The 19,476-nt window shown below is 45.8% G+C and overlaps 1 protein-coding gene across 7 annotated transcripts in view; it reads left to right on the top strand.

Annotated features, from left to right (window-relative positions):
• The window catches only part of frem1a (Fras1 related extracellular matrix 1a), a 206,831-nt gene that overhangs the window by 128,830 nt on the left and 58,525 nt on the right, over positions 1–19,476 (top strand). For all 7 annotated transcript variants that reach the window (XM_081599272.1, XM_017310424.2, XM_017310426.2 and 4 more), the window contains 9 exons: positions 5,541–5,958; positions 6,099–6,300; positions 7,033–7,177; positions 7,274–7,403; positions 13,242–13,314; positions 18,561–18,710; positions 18,791–18,999; positions 19,109–19,156; positions 19,240–19,425. In XM_081599272.1, coding sequence (XP_081455398.1) covers positions 5,541–5,958; positions 6,099–6,300; positions 7,033–7,177; positions 7,274–7,403; positions 13,242–13,314; positions 18,561–18,710; positions 18,791–18,999; positions 19,109–19,156; positions 19,240–19,425 — 1,561 coding nt within the window. The remainder of the gene's footprint in view (positions 1–5,540; positions 5,959–6,098; positions 6,301–7,032; positions 7,178–7,273; positions 7,404–13,241; positions 13,315–18,560; positions 18,711–18,790; positions 19,000–19,108; positions 19,157–19,239; positions 19,426–19,476) is intronic.

Raw genomic sequence — 19,476 nt, 5'->3', positions numbered from 1 at the left:
TCGTCCTGGTCGTGGAACACTGGACAAGCTCTACATCCTCAGCAGGGTCCTGGAGTGTACATGGGAGTACGCCCACCAGTCTACATGTGTTTTGTGGACTTGGAGAAGGCGTTCGACCGTGTCCCTAAAGGGGCTTTGTGGGGGGCTCTCCGGGAGTATGGGGTACCGGGCCCTTTGATACGGGCTGTCAGGTCCCTGTATGACCGGTGTCAGAGACTGGTCCACATTGCCGGCAGTAAGTCGGGCTCGTTTCCGGTGAGAGTTGGAATCCGCCAAGGCTGCCCTTTGTCACCGATTCTGTTCATTACTTTCATGGACAGAATTTCTAGGCGCAGCTGAGGTGTTGAGGGGATCCGTTTTGGTGACCTTAGGATCGCATCTTTGCTTTTTGCAGATGATGTTGTCATCCTATTGGGGATGGGGATCAGTGCCTCCAAATCCGAGGCCATGGTCTTGAGCCGGAAAAGGGAAGAGTGCCATCTCCGGGTCAGGGTTTGTGTCCTGCCCCAAGTGGAGGAGTTTAAGTATCTTGGGATCTTGTTCACACATGGGGGAAGAAGGGAGCGGGAGATCGACAGGCGGATTGGCGTAGCGTCTGCCGTGAAGCAGGCGCTGTGCCGGTCCATCGTGGTGAAGAGAGAACTGAGTCAAAAAGCGAAGCTCTCAATTTACTGGTCGATCTATGTTCCCACCCTCATCTATGATCATGAGCTTTGGGTCATGACCGAAAGAACGAGATCACAGATACAAGCGGCCGAAATGGGTTTCCTCCGCAGGGTGGCTGGACTCTCCCTAAGAGGTGGGGTGAGAAACTCGGTCATCCGGGAGGGACTCAGAGTAGAGCCGCTGTCCCTGCACGTCGAGAGGAGCCAGTTGAGGTGGCTTGGGCATCTGATCAGGATGCCTCCTGGACGCCTTCCTGGTGAGGTGTTCCGGGCACGTCTCACCGGGAGGAGGCCTCGGGGAAGACCCAGGACACGCTGGAGGGACTATGTCTCTCGGCTGGCCTGGGAACGCCTTGGGGTTCCCCCGGAGGAGCTGGAAGAAGTGGCTGAGGAGAGGGAAGTCTGGGCCTCCCTTCTGAAGCTGCTGCCCCCGCGACCCGATCCCGAATGAAGCGGAAGAAAATGGATGGATGGAGATAAAGAATCTTACGGAAATGTCACAAGGAAAATTGATGGAAAAGACTCGACCAGTTGTGGTGGTAATGACTCTAAAACAGCTATCTTTGCCAAGAGTGACAGAGTTATGAGGTTTAGGGTGTTTTTTTGTTTTCTTTTTTTTTGACATAGGGCCAAGTTGGTGTTTGGATAGCTTAAATATTTCACTTTCAAATCTGAATCATAATTTGAGAATTGCTTTTTATTTGTATCAATATTATCTTTGATATAAAAATCGCTGCAGTCGTTGCACGACTTTTGACAAGAAAAGGGAACATGTGACCCCTGTCCTAGCCTCACTTCACTGGCTGCCTGTATATTTTAGGATTCATTTTAAAATTCTCATGTTTGTTTTTAAATCACTGCATAATCTTGCAAGGTATGCAACACATATGGGTGCAGTGTTTTCGCATCCACCTGAATAATGTGATTGAGGCCACTGAATCACATTATTCAGTGGCCTGAATAATGGCCACTGAATAATCACCATTATTCTGTGGCCATTGTTCAGATGACGCCGGTCATCTACGCCGGCATCAGAGGACACCTGGACAAGATGGAGCCCAGAAAGATCACAAAGTTTGAGAAGGCGTTCCTGCAGCAGGACCTTCTCTCTGCAATCAAGGCTGAGGGAAAGATCTCAGATTCATCAGATGCTAAACTGAAGCAGATTGTACTGACCTTCCTGTCCAGTTTTGAGTAATGAATGATTGCACTTCTGCTGATTGTCAGTGAGCTTCTTGTCTTAATTTGACAAAAATTTATATTTTTGACTAAAATTTATATTTTAGTCAAACTAAAATATAAATGTTTAGATATGAGCTTAGTTCAGTGGCATTGATATAATCTCTGCTACACCTTTACAAAAATTTAAGGCTAATAACAGCAAGTTTTAATGAGTAACTCCACTTGATAAAATTCTCCATAAATATAGATTTATAGTAGTGGCTCTCAATACAAGTTATGTGTTCTTCAAATTATAAGTTGCTTTATGTTTAAATCTTTTTGGATTTGCAATATCCTGGAGGGCTGAGAATCTAAGTTGGTAGATTTTCACGATTTCCATGAAAAAAGTGTATGATCGGTGATCGCGGATCACGGTCTCTTGTTGCCGATCACCCCCCCCAGCCCGAGGCGATGATACGTGAAGGGTAAAACTCGCTACATTTACCTCGTTATGTGCGCGAGGTGAAGGAGCCGGCCGGAGTTCCTTAAGGCTCTAAATATGTCTGGGTAGCCATTTTGAAGGAGCGTAAGGCGCGCTGAAGTGTATGAGAAAACATCATCGGCGCGCCGCCCCCTCCAGACGGGGTTTTTGAGCCCCCTCTGGTGCTGCGCCCCTATGCGTTGCGTACCCTGCATACCCACTTTTTGCGCCACTGACCTGCATCTGATTCGCAGCCTGCATGTGCAGCTGTTTCCTTTTTCCTTCACACTGCGCAAGCGCGCAGCAGTAAATCCTAAACGTGGTGTGGAACTTGAACGCTCTGAGAGTGAACGGGAAAGTTTGCGTGTTGCGGTGGAAATTTACTTTGGGGGTGAAGCACGTCAAAATGCATCAACACAACAAATATAATATGGCATTTAAAAAACAAGCACTTGACGGAGTTTGGCTACATCGAGGCTCAATGCAGGGAAATAGACATATGGAGCAGAGCACAACTACCAACCAGTAGCTCGTAGTGGCGGTTGAACAACGAGAACAGAGCCAGCATCTTGCATTGCTAGCTCGAAGACTTAAATTTCAGGTCATTTGTTTAACTTTCTGACCATGACGATAATCCGGGTGAGTGTAAGTAATACAGGGTGGGCCACGAAAAAGTAGCTGAAAAGCCCCAACAGGATTTTGGGGGTTTTGGCAGAGTGCCAGAAATCAAGGTGCCAGAGTCTGGAGGAAAACTCAGGAGAAGGAAATGTCAAAAGGCCAGAAGTCCAGTGTCAAGTACCCACAGTCAGTGATGGTCTGGGGAGCCATGTCAGCTGCTGGTGTTGGTCCACTGTGTTTTATCAAGGGCAGTCCATGCAGCAGCTATCAGGAGATTTTGGAGCACTTCATGCTTCCATCTGCTGAAAAGCTTTATAGAGATGAAGATTTCATTTTTCAGCACAACCATCACAGTGCCAAAACCACTGACCATGGTATTACTGTGCTCAATCGGCCTGCCAACTCTCCTGACCTGAACCCCATAGAGAATCTGTGGGATATTGTGAAGAGAAAGTTGAGAGACGCAAGACCCAACACTCTGGATGAGCTTAAGGCCGCCATCGAAGCATCCTGGGCCTCCATAACACCTCAGCAGAGCCACATGCTATGCTGATAGCCTCCATGTCATACTGCATTGAAGGCTGCAAAAGGATTCCTGACCAAGTATTGAGTGCATAACTGAACATAATTATTTGAAGGTTGACTTTTTTGGTATTAAAACACTTTTCTTTTATTGGTCGGATGAAATATGCTAATTTTTTGAGACAGGGATTTGGGGTTTTCATAAGGTGTATGCCAAAATCATCAGTATTAAAACAATAAAAGACCTGAAATATTTCAGTTGGTGTGCAATAAATCTAAAATATATGACAGTTTAATTTTTTATCATTACATTATGGAAAATAGTGAACTTTACAATATGCAAATTTTTTGAGAAGGACCTATATATGACAATATGTTAAGGCGCGCCCAACACTGCATTTCCAGCACTTTCTGTAAAGCGTGAGTAAAGATTTTGGCATTTCAAGTTCTTTCAGTAATACTATAGTAACGTGGGCCACTTTTTGGTTGGCCACCCTGTATTTCACAGACGTAGCTATTAAATATTATTTTTCTGATCGGCGGTTTTTCAGTTATCCTTTTGACTGAATAGCTGCTGTATTGTGCCTGCAAGTACTTTGCATGTTTTATGCCTAAATTAGGTGAATTTATTGCCAGATAATTTTTAATTTTTTTCAGATCACACAGTAGCATTTATACCTAAAGCAAAAAAATTAACAGTCAATCCAGATGATAGGCAGAGATCGGCCTCATTGGTGATTGGTATCGGAATTGGCAGCAGAAAACCTGATTGGAGCATCCCTAGTAGAAATAACAGGTTTTGGAAGTATCATAACTTAAACTTAATGCTCAAAGCACCAGAGTTTTTATTGAAACATATTCAGATTTTTGTGTGTGCATGTCGTTTTAGAGGCTCTGAATTGAAGATGGTTAAAACCATACATTTCTGTTTTTCTCTATCCCTCTGGTCTCTGCTCCCACACAGTGAGCTGTCAGCTAGTTGTAGTGCTTATTCCCTCCCGTTTCAAACTCTTCTCATTAACATAAGAGTTAAAGGGATAACTTATATAATTCATATATTTGCTACCTTGCTAGTTTTGATTTATCATGATTCACCCAAAGTAATAAAGTAATGAACTGCAACCTAATTTTTATTGTTAATGTGTTTCTTCCTATTGAGCAGTGAAAGTAAATCAAAGGTGTTACTTGTCTTTTGCTTTAAGTATTTACTGAAGGGATTTTTTTGTGTTGCAGAGCCACAGTTGGCTCCTCACTTCAGCGGCTCTGACGGAGCCTGTACCACTCATACATTTTGGACTGAACCATTGTTCTAACAATGGCTGGGGTGGCCCTACAAATGTACTTGTTTTTTTCTTCGATGAATAGCAGATTTACTTCATTCTTTGTTTCTTTCGCCTTTTCATATTGATATTGTTTAAATACAAGGGTTTATTTTCTGATTTTTTTTTTGGGGGGGTGGAGGGGACAATTCTAGACTTATCCAAGATTGGGGGGGTCTGCCCCCCCCCCGACCCTTCCCGGGATTTCCACCCATGTAGTACTGTTGCCTTGGATGATTTTAGAATGTATATGATGATTTGAAGTACTCAAATATGACAAAGTAGCAAAAACCTGTGAGGGGGTCCATACTTTTTTAGTTGCCGTTGTGGATAACAGTTGGCTAATTAAGACGTCTTATGGGGTTGATGAATAGCTCTCAGTTGGAACCAATGAGGAAGCCTCCACCACTTATAAAAAATTTATAAGAAAGCATTTTGTGTGCGTGGCCCCAAAAAAGAAACATTTAACAGACATTTAATAAGCAATGTAAATACTGGACTGGATAATTAGCTAAACTGTAGGCTGATTGTAGTTTTCTTGTATAATGAGTCTGGGCTAGTTAACTAATTAACTACTTGTAATTTATGACAACACTCCAGTCCAGACATAAAGAATATACTGTAGTTTTGCTTTGAACTAACTGTGCATCAATCTATCATAACCTAAATCAAATCCAACATATAGGTTTCAGTCAAAGAACTAGACTGCTTTTGTAAGTTTGCATTTTGCCAGATTGAGTAAACTAACACCCATTGTGTTGCATATTTTCACAGGTTTGTTATAAGCAACGGTAAGACTAACCGAAATGGAAGCTTTGAGCTGTGCGTGGAAATTGTGGATCGTGTTCTGCCATCGCTAACATCCAACAAAGGTCTCCAGGTCCCACAAGGTTCTGCCATGAGCCTTGGTCCAGAACTCCTCTCCTTATCTGACCCTGACACTCCACCCAGTGCTCTGATTTTTGTTCTGCGACAGCCTCCACAGTACGGGAAGCTGGTACTAGCCGGTGTCACACTGACTGCTGGCTCAAACTTCACACAGAAACATATAAAGGAGCTGGAGGTAACATATAGACATGATGGAGGACCATCACAGATTGACCGATTTACTTTTACAGCATCCGACTCCTCCAGACGAGGCTTTCTGCTTGATGGACAGCTGCAAACAGAGCCTGTGTTTTTCACCATTCAGGTGGGGGATAATGGACCCAGTTTGCAACTTAATGTGATTTTTGTACCTCATATTTGTAATCTGTTAGCAATGTAGAGTTCTAAAAGCTTCCCAATGGACAGAGTAGTCTTGCCTCAAACGTCCGCTGGTTCTATTTTCAGATCAAACCTTTGGATAAATCTTCACCAGAAGTAATAAGGCTGGTCCCACTTTGGAAACCAGAGCTTTTACCCGATGGCAGATATGTGATTTTTGTGACTTCTCAAGAGCTGAAGGCTCAGGATAGTGGTAGCAGAGAAGAGGAGCTGATATTCTGCATTGTTCGTCCACCATATTTTGGCTACCTTGAAAACATTACCACAGGTCAGAATAATTATGTTATTACCTGCCCTGCATCTGGAAGCTTGTCCATTCCCCTCACTGACATTTTGTACTTTTCAGTTTGTTTTTTTTTTATACCAGACTTACGGAAATAAATAGTGGTCCTGCCTTCGTTGCTCTGAGCTAGCTAAATATTTGTCAAATATTCAGTTAACTAAATATGTCAAAAGTTCTTCCTTCAGGTTGAACTTAACAAAAGAACTATAGCCAATATTATGAATTCACATAAGGAGTTTCTGTCACACAATCTGGAGCTCTCAAGTATTTAGCGAGCTCTGAGCTAGCAAAACTATTAGCTAGCTAAATATTTAGTTGGCTTGCTCACTGAATATGTTTGGAGTTAAATATTTAGCTTGCTAACTAAATATTTAGTTTTGAGCTAAAAATTTCAGTTGGAGCTAAGTATTTCAAACTAAATGTTTCATTAGCTTGCAGATAGCATGACAAAAATATGACTTGCTTAATAATCCAAATTATGGCTGTTAACTTTTCACTCTGACTTTATAAATGGAACCCCATATGTTATATAGAAAAATAAACAGTTGGGTGAATCAGCAGGTGTCTACTGTACTACATTTATCATTGTCATTAAAAATTACAAAAAAATTAATTAATCCACAGTGGTTGAAGAACAAGGGTATAAAAATGACCAGTTGATCTGCAGCCCTGCAGCTTTATTCAGATAACGCAACACTTTTTCACTGTTCTTCACAGGTATGTTTGTGTCAGAGCGTTTCCCTCAGATTGAGCTTAACAAAAGAACTATAGCCTATATTATCAATTCGCATGGTGAGTTTCTGTCAGACAGCCTGGAGTTCAAAGTGTCTGATCCTTTAGGCAACATGGGGCCCTCTCACATGTAAGTTATGCGCCGTTTCACTTTCAATCTGGTATTTTAGGTGATAGACTAAATTAGCTCTTGTGTTTTCTCCATGCATTTTCCTTATCTTTGCAGACTTGAATTCCAATGGAGTAGGGTGGAGTTTTCTCTTCCTGAGTCCTCATCATGTGAGGAGCAGGGAAAATTCTCCTTGGACATCATTCGAAATGGAAACTTGGCAGAATCATCATATGTCACTGTCAAGGTCAAATTAATTGGTTTTTAAAACCCATGGTCATGAAAACATTCAGCTGCTAAGTTCATCCCTGGGGATGAACCGATCCACTTTGTTCACTTGCGATACAATACAAATATCTGAGGTTCAATATCAGCCGATACAAATTCTTTTCCAATACGGAAAAATTGCACTTAGTTGATAAGTACTATTATTATATTATTATTATTATTATTATTATTATTATTATTATTTATTTTTATTTTTTTAAAACAATAAAGAAACTTAAACCGACAAAAACAATAGGTTGACTATCTTAGTCATCCATCCATTCATCCATTTTCTTCTGCTTGTCTGGGGTCGGGTCGAGGGGGCAGCAGCTTCAGAAGGGAGGCCCAGACTTCCCTCACCCCAGACACTTCTTCCAGCTCCTCCGGGGGAACCCCAACTTAGTTCTCTCTTCACCACGATGGACGGGCACAGCGCCCGCTTCATGGCAGACGCTACGCCAATCCACCTGTCGATCTCCAGCTCCCTTCTTCCCCCATGCGTGAACAAGATCCCAAGATACTTAAACTCCTCCACCTGGGGCAGGACACAAACCCTGACCCAGAGAAGGCACTCTTCACTTTTCCGGCTCAAGACCATGGCCTCGGATTTGGAGGTACTGATCCCCATGCCCAATAGGACCACATCATCTGCAAAAAGCAAAGATGCGATCCTAAGGTCACCAAAACGGATCCCCTCAACACCTCGGCTGCGCCTAGAAATTCTGTCCATGAAAGTAATGAACAGAATTGGTGACAAAGGGCAGCCTTGGCGGAGTCCAACTCTCACCGGAAACGAGCCCGACTTATTTCCGGCAATGCAGACCAGACCCTGACACCGGTCATACAGGGACCTGACAGCCCGTATCAAAGGGCCTGGTACACCATACTCCCGGAGAACCCCTTACAAAGCCCCCCTAGGGACATGGTTGAACACCTTCTTCAAGTCCACAAAACACATGTAGACTGGTTGGGCAAACTCCCATGTACCCTCCAGGACCCTGCTGAGGGTGTAGAGCTGGCTCAGTGTTCCACGACCAGGACGAAAACCACACTGCTCTTCCTGAATCCAAGTTTAGACTATCCGACGAAACCTCCTCTCCAGGACCCCTTAATAGACCTTACCAGGGAGGCTTAAGAGTGTGACCCCTCTGTAACTGGAGCACACCCTCCGGTCCCCCTTTTTGAACAGGGCCACCCCAGTCTGTCAATCCTGGGGAACTGCCCCCGGTGTCCATGCGAAATTGCAGAGTCGCGTGAGCCAACACAACCCTACAACATCCAAAGCCTTAAGGAACTCCGGCAGGATCTCATCCACCCCCAGGGCCCTGCCACCAAGGAGTTTCTTAACCACCTCGGCGACCTCGTCCCCAGAAATTGGAGAGCCCAACCCACAGTCCCCAGGCTCAGCTTCCTCAACAGAATTAATTTTGGTTGGATTGAGTCGGCACGGAACATGGTCCACTCAGACTCCATGTCTCCCAACTCCCCCGGGACGTGTTTGAAGTTCTGCCGGAGATGGGAGTTAAAGCTCCGTCTCACAGGGGATTCCACCAGATGTTCCCAGCAGACCCTCACTACACGTTTGGGCCTGCCAGGTCTGACCGGCTTCCTCCCCCACCACCGGAGCCAACTAATCACCAGGTAGTGGTCAGTGGACAGCCCCGCACCTCTCTTCACCCGAGTGTCCAAGACATACGGCCTCAGATCCGATGAAACGACAGCAAAATCGATCATCGAACTGCTGCCTAGGGTGTCCTGGTGCCAAGTGCACATATGAACACCCTTATGCCTGAACATGGTATTCGTGTTGGACAGTCTACTCTTATATAATGTCTATGCATGAGGTGTCTATTCTTATATTATGTCTATGCTTCTCATAACTGCCGCTGGAGTTTTCCCAGCACGCAAAACGATTATCTCGCATGATCTCGTGTGATTTCCCATGATCTCGCTAGTCGTCTTCAGCACAAGATCAGTCTGACTAAAATGAATCATGTTTTCTCAACATGATTAAATTTCATAAAAGTGAAGTTGTTGAATTTCTCGTTTATCCAACATAATTTTATCATGTTTTCGTTTGAAACATGAAATTATTGTGTTAAAAGTACATGATATTCTTTTGTTTATGTAATAACCTCCTAAGTTAATTTTTTTGAGTGTGTAATGAAAATATTTTTATTACTGGAACTATTTTTCTTAAGTCATTGTATAGAACTGTAAGAGCACTTTTTGCACTTTATTAACAAGCACTTTAAGCATTGATTTGCATATCAATAACAATTTGCACACAAGAAGTTTTGGGTGTTGGGTATTGTGGAGAATTCTCCTTTCTCCATGCCAAGTTCTTGATGTTTGAGATTGAAGAAGAGTCAGTGAGTTGAATTCATGGATTCCATTTATTAATACCAAAATACAACTGGTCTATTTCTAATGCTACCTTTAGGAGCTAGCAGGACAAAATGGCATCAAGGAACAGTTTGTAATTCTATTTCTTAGTCTCTGTCTAAGCAACACCCCGAAGAGGGCATTCCTTAGTGTCTCATTTTCTTTAATCTTAGCTTTGAGGGTGTTTCCTAACATGTCATTTCCTTTATCTTTAGCTTTGTAACTATCTAAAAGAGATAGAAGAAAACAGAATTATTTATTCTCAACAGTCCCTCTGTTGGGGTGATATAATACCACCCCACAACAATCATTAAGTATGTCCATGTGTATCCTAAGCTATCTAGTGGAACGTTCCTTCCAGCTGTCACCAGGAATCTTGTCCCCCTCCAAGAGGACAAGAGATATTACCTTGAAAGGCCATATCTCCAGTAACACCCCGAAGGATCTTGGTGTTGCCACAGGTCGTGCATGCTGCGATACTTCACTGCAGCGGCTTGAAATGAGCAAGGATAACCGGAAACTGCAACATGATCAGCAGGAAGCACAGCATCTCCAGGCTGGTGCGGACTGCTCCACAGTCATCAACAGCTTGTTGAACCACTGCCGCTTGAGCTCGGCACAGAGCCACATGTCCATCTTCAGGGCCGACAACATCAGTCATTCTCAGCAGCTCATCTCGAGAATTGACCATGTTGGTGGAGTCGTTCACCTGGCAGGCAACCCTGAAGAGAAAAGTTGACCACAGTGTATTGCTTCTCCACAGGTTTGCTGAGCTTGGTCTCTGCTTTTGGCATGGACTGGCTGCGGCCAAACACCATGGATGGAGTGCCGGCTGCCATTCATAACTGCTTGACGTCCTACCCCGTCCGGGCAGCTTCTAGAGACAGTCTTCTCTTCATCAGTAATGGCTTTGGGCCCGGACACTGGCTGCTGGTTCTTGATCCTCTGCAGCCTCTATCGGAGACGTGAACATAACCTGGATGAAGTTCTTTCTCATCTCCAGACTCATCACCGACAGCCAGGTCCTCACCAGATCCAGGCTAATCCTCACCATCTCACTGATCACTCGACTGGCCTTGATGACCCCCAGATTGTTCTGCTGGAAGCTCACGTGTTCCCAAACCATCTTTTGCAGCAATCGCATGAAGAAAGAGATAAGGTGGACAATGTAGCTGCAGGGCCACTTCAGGATAATCAGAGTTCCAAACAGCTAGATGGGGTTGGTGTGGCTAGTTGCTCACGAGGCAGGACAGCAAGAAGCGAACGGCTTACAGCCCCCTGTTACAACTAAGCTAATGTTCTTAAGATTAAGGTGATCAAACATCTCAAAAATATGACATTGTTAATAATAATGAGTATAACATTTCTGTCTTATAGTGATCCTAAGATTGTTTGAGTATTTTGAAAATATTTCCTAAGAGACTAGTCAATATCTAGAACCTCTCCATACTAATTAATCATGCTCTTCTGCCCCAGTCTCCCATTCTTGGCTGTGGGTAGTGGGGGGCAAAATTTCTTCACTGGATAGCATAATGATGTCGTCAGGTCACAGGGAGTCCTCCCCCTGTTGGGCTAATTTTGATGTCTCCAATTATAATTTTGTTTCTCTATTTTCCAAACAATTTTCCAGAAACACTTGAGTTTTAATTCCAATTCATTTATCAAATTTGGTAGCCCATTTTTTGCATATATTTTGCCCTGGAATAGGGCTTTTCTCCTTATCTCCCTGGAGATAAGATTAAATTATCAATTTGGAATCAATTCGGAGTCTTTATTATTGTTTATAAGATAATTTGCTTAAAATCAACAATATTTTTAGGTGTTTCACAAGTTTTCCAAATCCACCGTCTAGAATTCAAGATGGACTGAAATTTTTGAGATTTAATGTTTTTTCGGTTGCTTTTTTATCTCTATAAAAAAGAGATAAAATTCTTTTTTTAACTCTGGTGTGTGACAGTGAGGGTGTATTAGACCCTGCAGGGCATTACACGGCCTGGTGGCATGCTGTTATGCGTGGTGGTGTTAATTCATAACAACAAGGATCAAGTTGGCTTCCTCTGTGTTACAGCCAGAAACACAGAGGAGCTGGCTAACTGTGTTCACTCGGCTGCATGGTGGCATCTAGCATTAGCTAGGGTGTTTGTGTTTTGTGTTGAGCCACATCACCAACTGCATCCTGTAGTCAAATGCAATTAGGAATGCTAAGTAAATAATAAGCAGAGAGGAGGATTAGAATTAATGTGTTCAAACGTTGCAAAATACCATTCACAGCATATATAACCATATAATATATACATGTCCGCTATGTCGGCTGGCCTGGGAACGCCTTGGGGTTCCCCCGGAGAAGCTGGAAGAAATGGTTGGGGAGAGGGAAGTCTGGGCCTCCCTTCTTAAGCTGCTACCCCCGTGATCTGACCCAGGATAAGCTGAAGAAAATGGATGGAATCTTCTCTTATTAGTTTTTGTTATACAGTTGTCTTTGTACCATGAGCTCTTGTGAAATTAAACGAATTAAATGAAGCTATGCAACTCATCCCGAGAAACGTATTACTTTACATCAGGGGTGGGCAATCCTGGTCCTTAAGGGCCGGTGTCCTGCAACTCTTAGATGTCTCCCTGGTCCAACAGACTTGAATCCAACAGCTGAATCACCTCCTAAGTGCAGTCAAGTCCTCCAGAGTCCTGTTGATGACCTCATTACTCAGGTGTGCATATAAAAGTTGCAGGAGACCGGCCCTTGAGGCCTGGAGTTGCTGCTTTAGATATAAATTCCTCCTATAGGCAGTCCTGGTGTTTTCTTTCCACCTGTATCGTTATGGTGGGTTTGTGTTGGAGAATTAAACAAAGCCATGTGTTTGTAATGAGCCATGTGTTTACTTAAAACTTGAAATGTATTGTTTTGAACCAAAATAGCTTCCCAGAGAATTTCCAAAGTTTCCAGCCAGCCTCATTGCGAGTCCCTGCAGCCTCCGGGCCAACCTCCAGCCAGCCTTAATGGGTCCCTGCGGGTTCTCCTTCATCGTCTTCCAAGGCCTCAGCTCCCTTGTCGCCTATGTTCAAGACCTTATTTCCCCCGTCACCTACGTCCAAGACCTTAACTCCCGCGTCAGCAGTCCCCGAGGTTTTTGCACCACCTTTGGCGGCTGGACATCATACTCTTTCGTTTTCCTTTGGCACCTGAACATCAAACGACTCTTTATTATGAACTCTAGTTTTGTTTTTGTTTTGTTGCCAGTCCTCCTTCCGAGTTTTCCTCGGCCCATCCTGGGTCAGTTGTTTTTGGTTTTGTTTTGTTTTGTTTTGTTTTGTAGACCACACTTGTGCAGAGCACATAGCATAGAAATAGATTCAATAGATTGGCCCTTATGCATCGGATTGGTGCATCACCAGTTTGAACATGGCTGTAATAATGAAGTTGTCGTTTCTTTTCCAGGTGATTGAAGGGACTGCAAATGCTGGGAAAGATTTCCGTACAAATCCTTCCTCCCTGATCCAGTTTGATCCAGGTACTTTTCAAGGAGCTTACATTATTCTTTTAAAATACAACATAGGTGTTTATACAAAATAGGTGTTTATCAATTCCAGTTTGTACTTGAGTCAAAGTATCCAGCTGTAGTGTCTACTAAACTTCCTTCCTTCCTTCCTTCCTTCCTTCCTTCCTTCCTTCCTTCCTTCCTTCCTTCCTTCCTTCCTTCCTTCCTTCCTTCCTTCCTTCCTTCCTTCCTTCCTTCCTTCCTTCCTTCCTTCCTTCCTTCCTTCCTTCCTTCCTTCCTTCCTTCCTTCCTTCCTTCCCTCATACTTTTCCCTAGTGGAAATAAGTATGTATACAAAACCGGTCTCGAGTTCTACAACACTAACTATTGTTACTATTAACTATTAGTAATCCCACTAACTTCTTCAAGAATTAAACTGCCTAAAACCATCATTAGTTTTAATATACAGTGTATCACAAAAGTGAGTGCACCCCGCACATTTCTGCAGATATTTAAGTATCACTTTTCATGGGACAACACTGACAAAATCACACTTTGACACAATGAAAAGTTGTCTGTGTGCAGCTTATATAACAGTAAATTTATTCTTCCCTCAAAATAACTCTATATACAGCCATTAATGTCTAAACTGCCAGCAACAAAAGTGAGTACACCTTAAGTGAATGTTCCTTGAGTGTCAACATTTTGTGTGGACACCATTATTTACCAAAATTGCCTTAATTGTCCTTCCGATGGGCTCACCACCTGTCCGAGGGGCCAAAGGGGTCGGGTGCATTGTGCTATGGGCAGCAGCCAAGGGAGGGGACCCTGGCGGTCTGATCCTCGGCTGCAGAAGCTGGCTCTCGGGACGTGGAACGTCACCTCTCTGGTGGGGAAGGAGCCGGAGCTAGTGTGCGAGGCTGAGAGGTTCCGGCTAGAAATAGTCGGCCTCACCTCGACGCATGGCCCTGGTTCTGGAACCAGTCTCCTTGAGAGGGGCTGGACGTACTTCCACTCTGGAGTTGCCCACGGTGAGAGGCGCCGGGCTGGAGTGGGCATACTTGTTGCCCCCCATTTGGGCGCCTGTACGTTGGGGTTCACCCCGGTGAACGAGAGGGTGGCCTCCCTCCGCCTACGGGTGGGGGGACGGGTTCTGACTGTTGTTTGTGCTTACGGGCCGAACGGCAGTTCAGATTACCCACCCTTCTTGGAGTCCTTAGAGGGGGTACTGGAGAGTGCCCCTCCTGGGGACTCCCTTGTTCTACTGGGAGACTTCAACGCTCACGTGGGCAATGACAGTGAGACCTGGAGAGGCGTGGTTGGGAGGAACGGCCCCCCGATCTGAACCCAAGCGGTGTTCTGTTGTTGGACTTCTGTGCTCGTCACGGATTGTCCATCACGAACACCATGTTCAGGCATAAGGGCGTCCATATGTGCACTTGGCACCAGGACGCCCTAGGCCGCAGTTCGATGATTGACTTTGTCATCGTCTCATCGGATTTGCGGCCGTATGTCTTGGACACTCGGGTGAAGAGAGGTGCGGAGCTGTCCACTGACCACTACCTGGTGACGAGTTGGCTCCGGTGGTGGGGGAGGAAGCCGGTCAGACCTGGCAGGCCCAAACGTGTAGTGAGGGTCTGCTGGGAACGTCTGGCGGAGTCCCCTGTGAGACGGAGCTTCAACTCTCATCTCCGGCAGAACTTCGAACACGTTCCGGGGGAGGTGGGGGACATTGAGTCTGAGTGGACCATGTTCCGTACCTCCATTGCCGAGGCGGCCTATCGGAGCTGCGGCCGCAAGGTCGTTGGTGCCTGTCGCGGCGGCAACCCTCGAACCCGTTGGTGGACACCTTCGGTTAGGGATGCTGTCAAGCTGAAGAAGGAGTCCTACCGGGCCTTTTTGGCCTGTGGGACTCCAGAAGCAGCTGATAGGTACCGGCGGGCGAAACGGCATGCGGCTCGGGTTGTCGCTGAGGCAAAAACTCGGGCGTGGGAGGAGTTTGGAGAGGCCATGGAGACAGACTTCCGTACGGCTTCGAGGCGATTCTGGTCCACCATCCGGCGTCTCAGGAGGGGGAAGCAGTGCAGCACCAACACTGTTTATAGTGAGGATGGTGCGCTGCTGACCTCAACTCGGGACGTTGTGGGCCGGTGGGCGGAATACTTCGAAGACCTCCTCAATCCCACCAACATACCTTCTGTTGAGGAAGCTGAGCATGGGTCTCTGGACTGGGCTCTCCAATCTCTGGGGACGAGGTCGCCGAGGTGGTCAAAAAGCCTGTCGGTGGCAGGGCCGCGGGGGTGGATGAGATCCGCCCGGAGTTCCTTAAGGCTCTGGATGTTGCGGGGTTGTGTTGGCTAACGTGACTCTGCAATATCGCATGGACATCGGGGGCAGTTCCCCTGGACTGGCAGACTGGGGTGGTGGTCCCCCTGTTTAAAAAGGGGGACCGGAGGGTGTGCTCCAATTACAGGGGGATCACACTCTTAAGCCTCCCTGGTAAGGTCTATTCAGGGGTCCTGGAGAGGAGGGTCCGTCGGATAGTCGAACCTCGGATTCAGGAAGAGCAGTATGGTTTTCGTCCTGGTCGTGGAACACTGGACCAGCTCTACACCTTCAGCAGAGTCCTGGAGGGTGCATGGGAGTTCGCCCAACCAGTCTACATGTGTTTTGTGGACTTGGAGAAGGCGTTCGACCGTGTCCCTCGGGGGGCCCTGTGGGGGGTACTCCGGGAGTATGGGGTACCGGGCCCTTTGATACGGGCTGTCAGGTCCCTGTATGACCGGTGTCAGAGTCTGGTCCGCATTGCCGGCAGTAAGTCGGGCTCGTTTCCGGTGAGAGTTGGACTCCGCCAAGGCTGCCCTTTGTCACCGATTCTGTTTATTACTTTTATGGACAGAATTTCTAGGCGCAGCCGAGGTGTTGAGGGGATCCGTTTTGGTGGCCTTGGGATCGCATCTCTGCTTTTTGCGGATGATGTGGTCCTGTTGGCTTCATCGGAACGTGATCTGCAGCTCTCACTGGAGCGGTTCGCAGCCGAGTGTGAAGCGGCCGGGATGAGGCTCAGTGCCTCCAAATCCGAGGCCATGGTCTTGAGCCGGAAAAGGGTAGAGTGCCTTCTCCGGGTCAGGGGGGTCGTCCTGCCTCAAGTGGAGGAGTTTAAGTATCTGGGGATCTTGTTCACGAATGAGGGAAGAAGGGAACGGGAGATCGACAGGCGGATTGGGGCAGCGTCTACTGTGAAGTGGGCGCTGTACCGGTCCGTCGTGGTGAAGAGAGAGCTGAGCCACAAAGCGAAGCTCTCGATTTACCGGTCGATCTACGTTCCCACCCTCATCTATGGTCATGAGCTTTGGGTCATGACCGAAAGAACAAGATCACGGGTACAAGCGGCCGAAATGAGTTTCCTCCGCAGGGTGGCTGGGCTCTCCCTTAGAGATAGGGTGAGAAGCTCGGTCCTCCGGGAGGGACTCAGAGTAGAGCCGCTGCTCCTCCACGTCGAGAGGAGCCAGTTGAGGTGGCTCGGGCATCTGGTAAGGATGCCTCCTGGACGCCTCCCTGGTGAGGTGTTCCGGGCACGTCCCACCGGGAGGAGGCCTCGGGGAAGACCCAGGACACGCTGGAGGGATTACGTCTCTCGGCTGGCCTGGGAACGCCTTGGGATTCCCCCAGAGGAGCTGGAAGAAGTGGCTGGGGAGAGGGAAGTCTGGGCCTCCCTTCTGAAGCTGCTGCCCCCGCGACCCGACCCCGGATAAGCGGAAGAAAATGGATGGATGGATGGATGGCCTTAATTGTCCTGGGCATGGAGTTCACCAGAGCTTCACAGGTTGCCATTGGAATGCTTTTCCACTCAAGACTTTGCGCTCCTCCACCTTCCACTTGAGGATTCTCCAAACATGTTCTATTGGGTTTAGGCCTGGAAACATGCTTGGCCAGTCCATCACCTTCACCCTCAGCCTCTTCAATAAAGCAGTAGTTGTCTGCTTCTGTATTTCACGGTACAGATTGGAGTTCATGACATGTAACTACCCAACACTTGCTGGACTCACGCAGCCCCAAACCATGGCATTCCCACCACCATGCTTGACTGTAGGCATCACACACGTATCTTTGTACTCCTCACCTGATTGCAGCCACACATGCTGGAGACCATCTGAACCAAACAAATTATTATTTTTCTCATCAGACCACAGAACCTGGTTTCAGTAATCCATGTCCTTTGTTGACATGTCTTCAGCAAACTGTTTGCAGGCTTTCTTGTGTACAGACTTCAGAAGAGGCTTCCTTCTGCAGTGACAGCCAAGCAGTTTAAGTTGATGTAGTAGTGTGTGGCGTATGGTCTGAGCACTGACAGGCAGAACTCCTGCACTTATCTTTCAGAGACAGCATTTGGATGTGATGCTGAGCATGTGCCCTGGCACGTGCTTAGCGTCAAGAAGCTCAGTAGCTTCTTTGGATGACCAACGCAAGATCTGTTGACCCAGCTAAAAATGCTGGATGATCTTGGCCACTGTGCTGCAGCTCAGTTTCAGGGTATTAGCAATCCTCCTGTAACCTTGGCCATCTTCATGTAGCACAGTGCTTCTCAATTCCAGTCCTGAGGCCCCCCCTGCTCTGCATGTTTTAGATGTGTCTCTATTTCAGAACAGCTGATCCAAATGATTGCATGACCTCTTCTGCAGTCAAGTACTGCAGAAGACTGTTATTCACCCACAGATTCAATCCAGGTGTGTGGCAGAATGGGAACACCTAAACATGCAGGGCAGGGGGGCCTGAGGAGTGAAATTGAGAAACACTGACGTAACGGAACAATTCATCTTTTAACATCCTCAGAGTTCTTTGCCATGAGGTGCCATGTTGGAACTTTCAGTGACCAGTATGAGACATTGTGAGAGCTGTACTAGAAAACTGAACATATCTGCTCCCTATACTCACCTTAGAATTAGTAACACTAACAAGTCACATGGCATTTTGGAGGGAAAATGACAAGCAGTGCTCAATTTGGACATTTAGGCATGTAGTTTTTTAGGGGTGTACTCACTTTTGTTGCCGGTGGTTTAGACATTAATGGCTGTATATAGTTATTGATTGAAGAATAAATTTACACTGCTATATTAGCTGTAGACAGATTACTTTTCATTGTGTCAAAGTGTGATTTTGTCAGTGTTGTATACTTAAATATCTGCAGAAATGTGAGGGGTGTACTCACTCTTGTTATGCACTTTATATCAGTACATCACCAGTTTGAATTCTCAAACATTTTTTTACTGTTTCTATAGGAGTGGCAAAGCGAAGTTGGCAAACTGAGATAGTTGAAGACCACATTGAGGAGGCCGATGAAAAGTTTGAGGTGTTGCTAGTTTCTCCTGAAGCCACAGTAATTGGTAGAATCAGCAAGGCTGAACTCACAATCAGAGATTCAGGAAATGGTAAACAATGTTGTGCATCTTACTAACCAACATTTTTTCTTATAAAAATCATATTTTACCTTGTAAATCCTAACTGACAGAACAGTGCTGGCCAAATCAGGATCAACAAGCTCCTCTTCTAGGAGGAAAAGAGATTCGATCAGATACATATCCCCAGCATGGATCCATTCATCTGGAGAAACTTCCTCTTGCTACACAATCCGTCATACGGGGCAGAGGAGACAGCATCTCATCACCACGAGAAAATCTCCCTAAGAAGATACTCAGAGTTGTGAGCAATCGCAAATCTGTAAGCCTTTCAGAGTCGCCTTTTGAGTTTATCTCATCCTCAACCCTATATGACCAGTTACGGTATGAGCATGTTAATCTGCAAACAGATTTGTGTTTTATTTTTTTAGATTGCCCCTTCATCGGTGTTCCACAATGGGACAGATGTGGTTTTCACAGTAAGTAGCTGCAGCAGCTGATTCCAGTTTCATATTAATGAAGGTTAAAGACAGATCTTAAACCATTGTTTACTGTATTTCAGTATCATGGAATTATGCAAATGCAAGTAGAGGATGATACGTCCCCCTCTAGAAAGAGCAGGAAAGCAAACATTTGGGTGGTTAGCAGGGAACCACAGCACCAAGTACCTGGACTTCTTACTGAAGCAAAGTCCTTCGCTCCAAAAGATGAACTGAAAGCACAAATGAAAGAGCGAGCAGGAGAACATGTGAGTTGGTTTCATGTGTTTTATTGTGAGTACAGAGAACCCTTCTTTCTT

Source organism: Poecilia reticulata, chromosome 18, assembly GCF_904066995.2.
Source record: "Poecilia reticulata chromosome 18, P_reticulata-male-v2, whole genome shotgun sequence".
Taxonomy (NCBI): domain Eukaryota; kingdom Metazoa; phylum Chordata; class Actinopteri; order Cyprinodontiformes; family Poeciliidae; genus Poecilia; species Poecilia reticulata.
The sequence above is the reverse complement of the archived record's forward strand: the minus strand, read 5'-3'. Positions and strand labels throughout refer to the sequence as shown.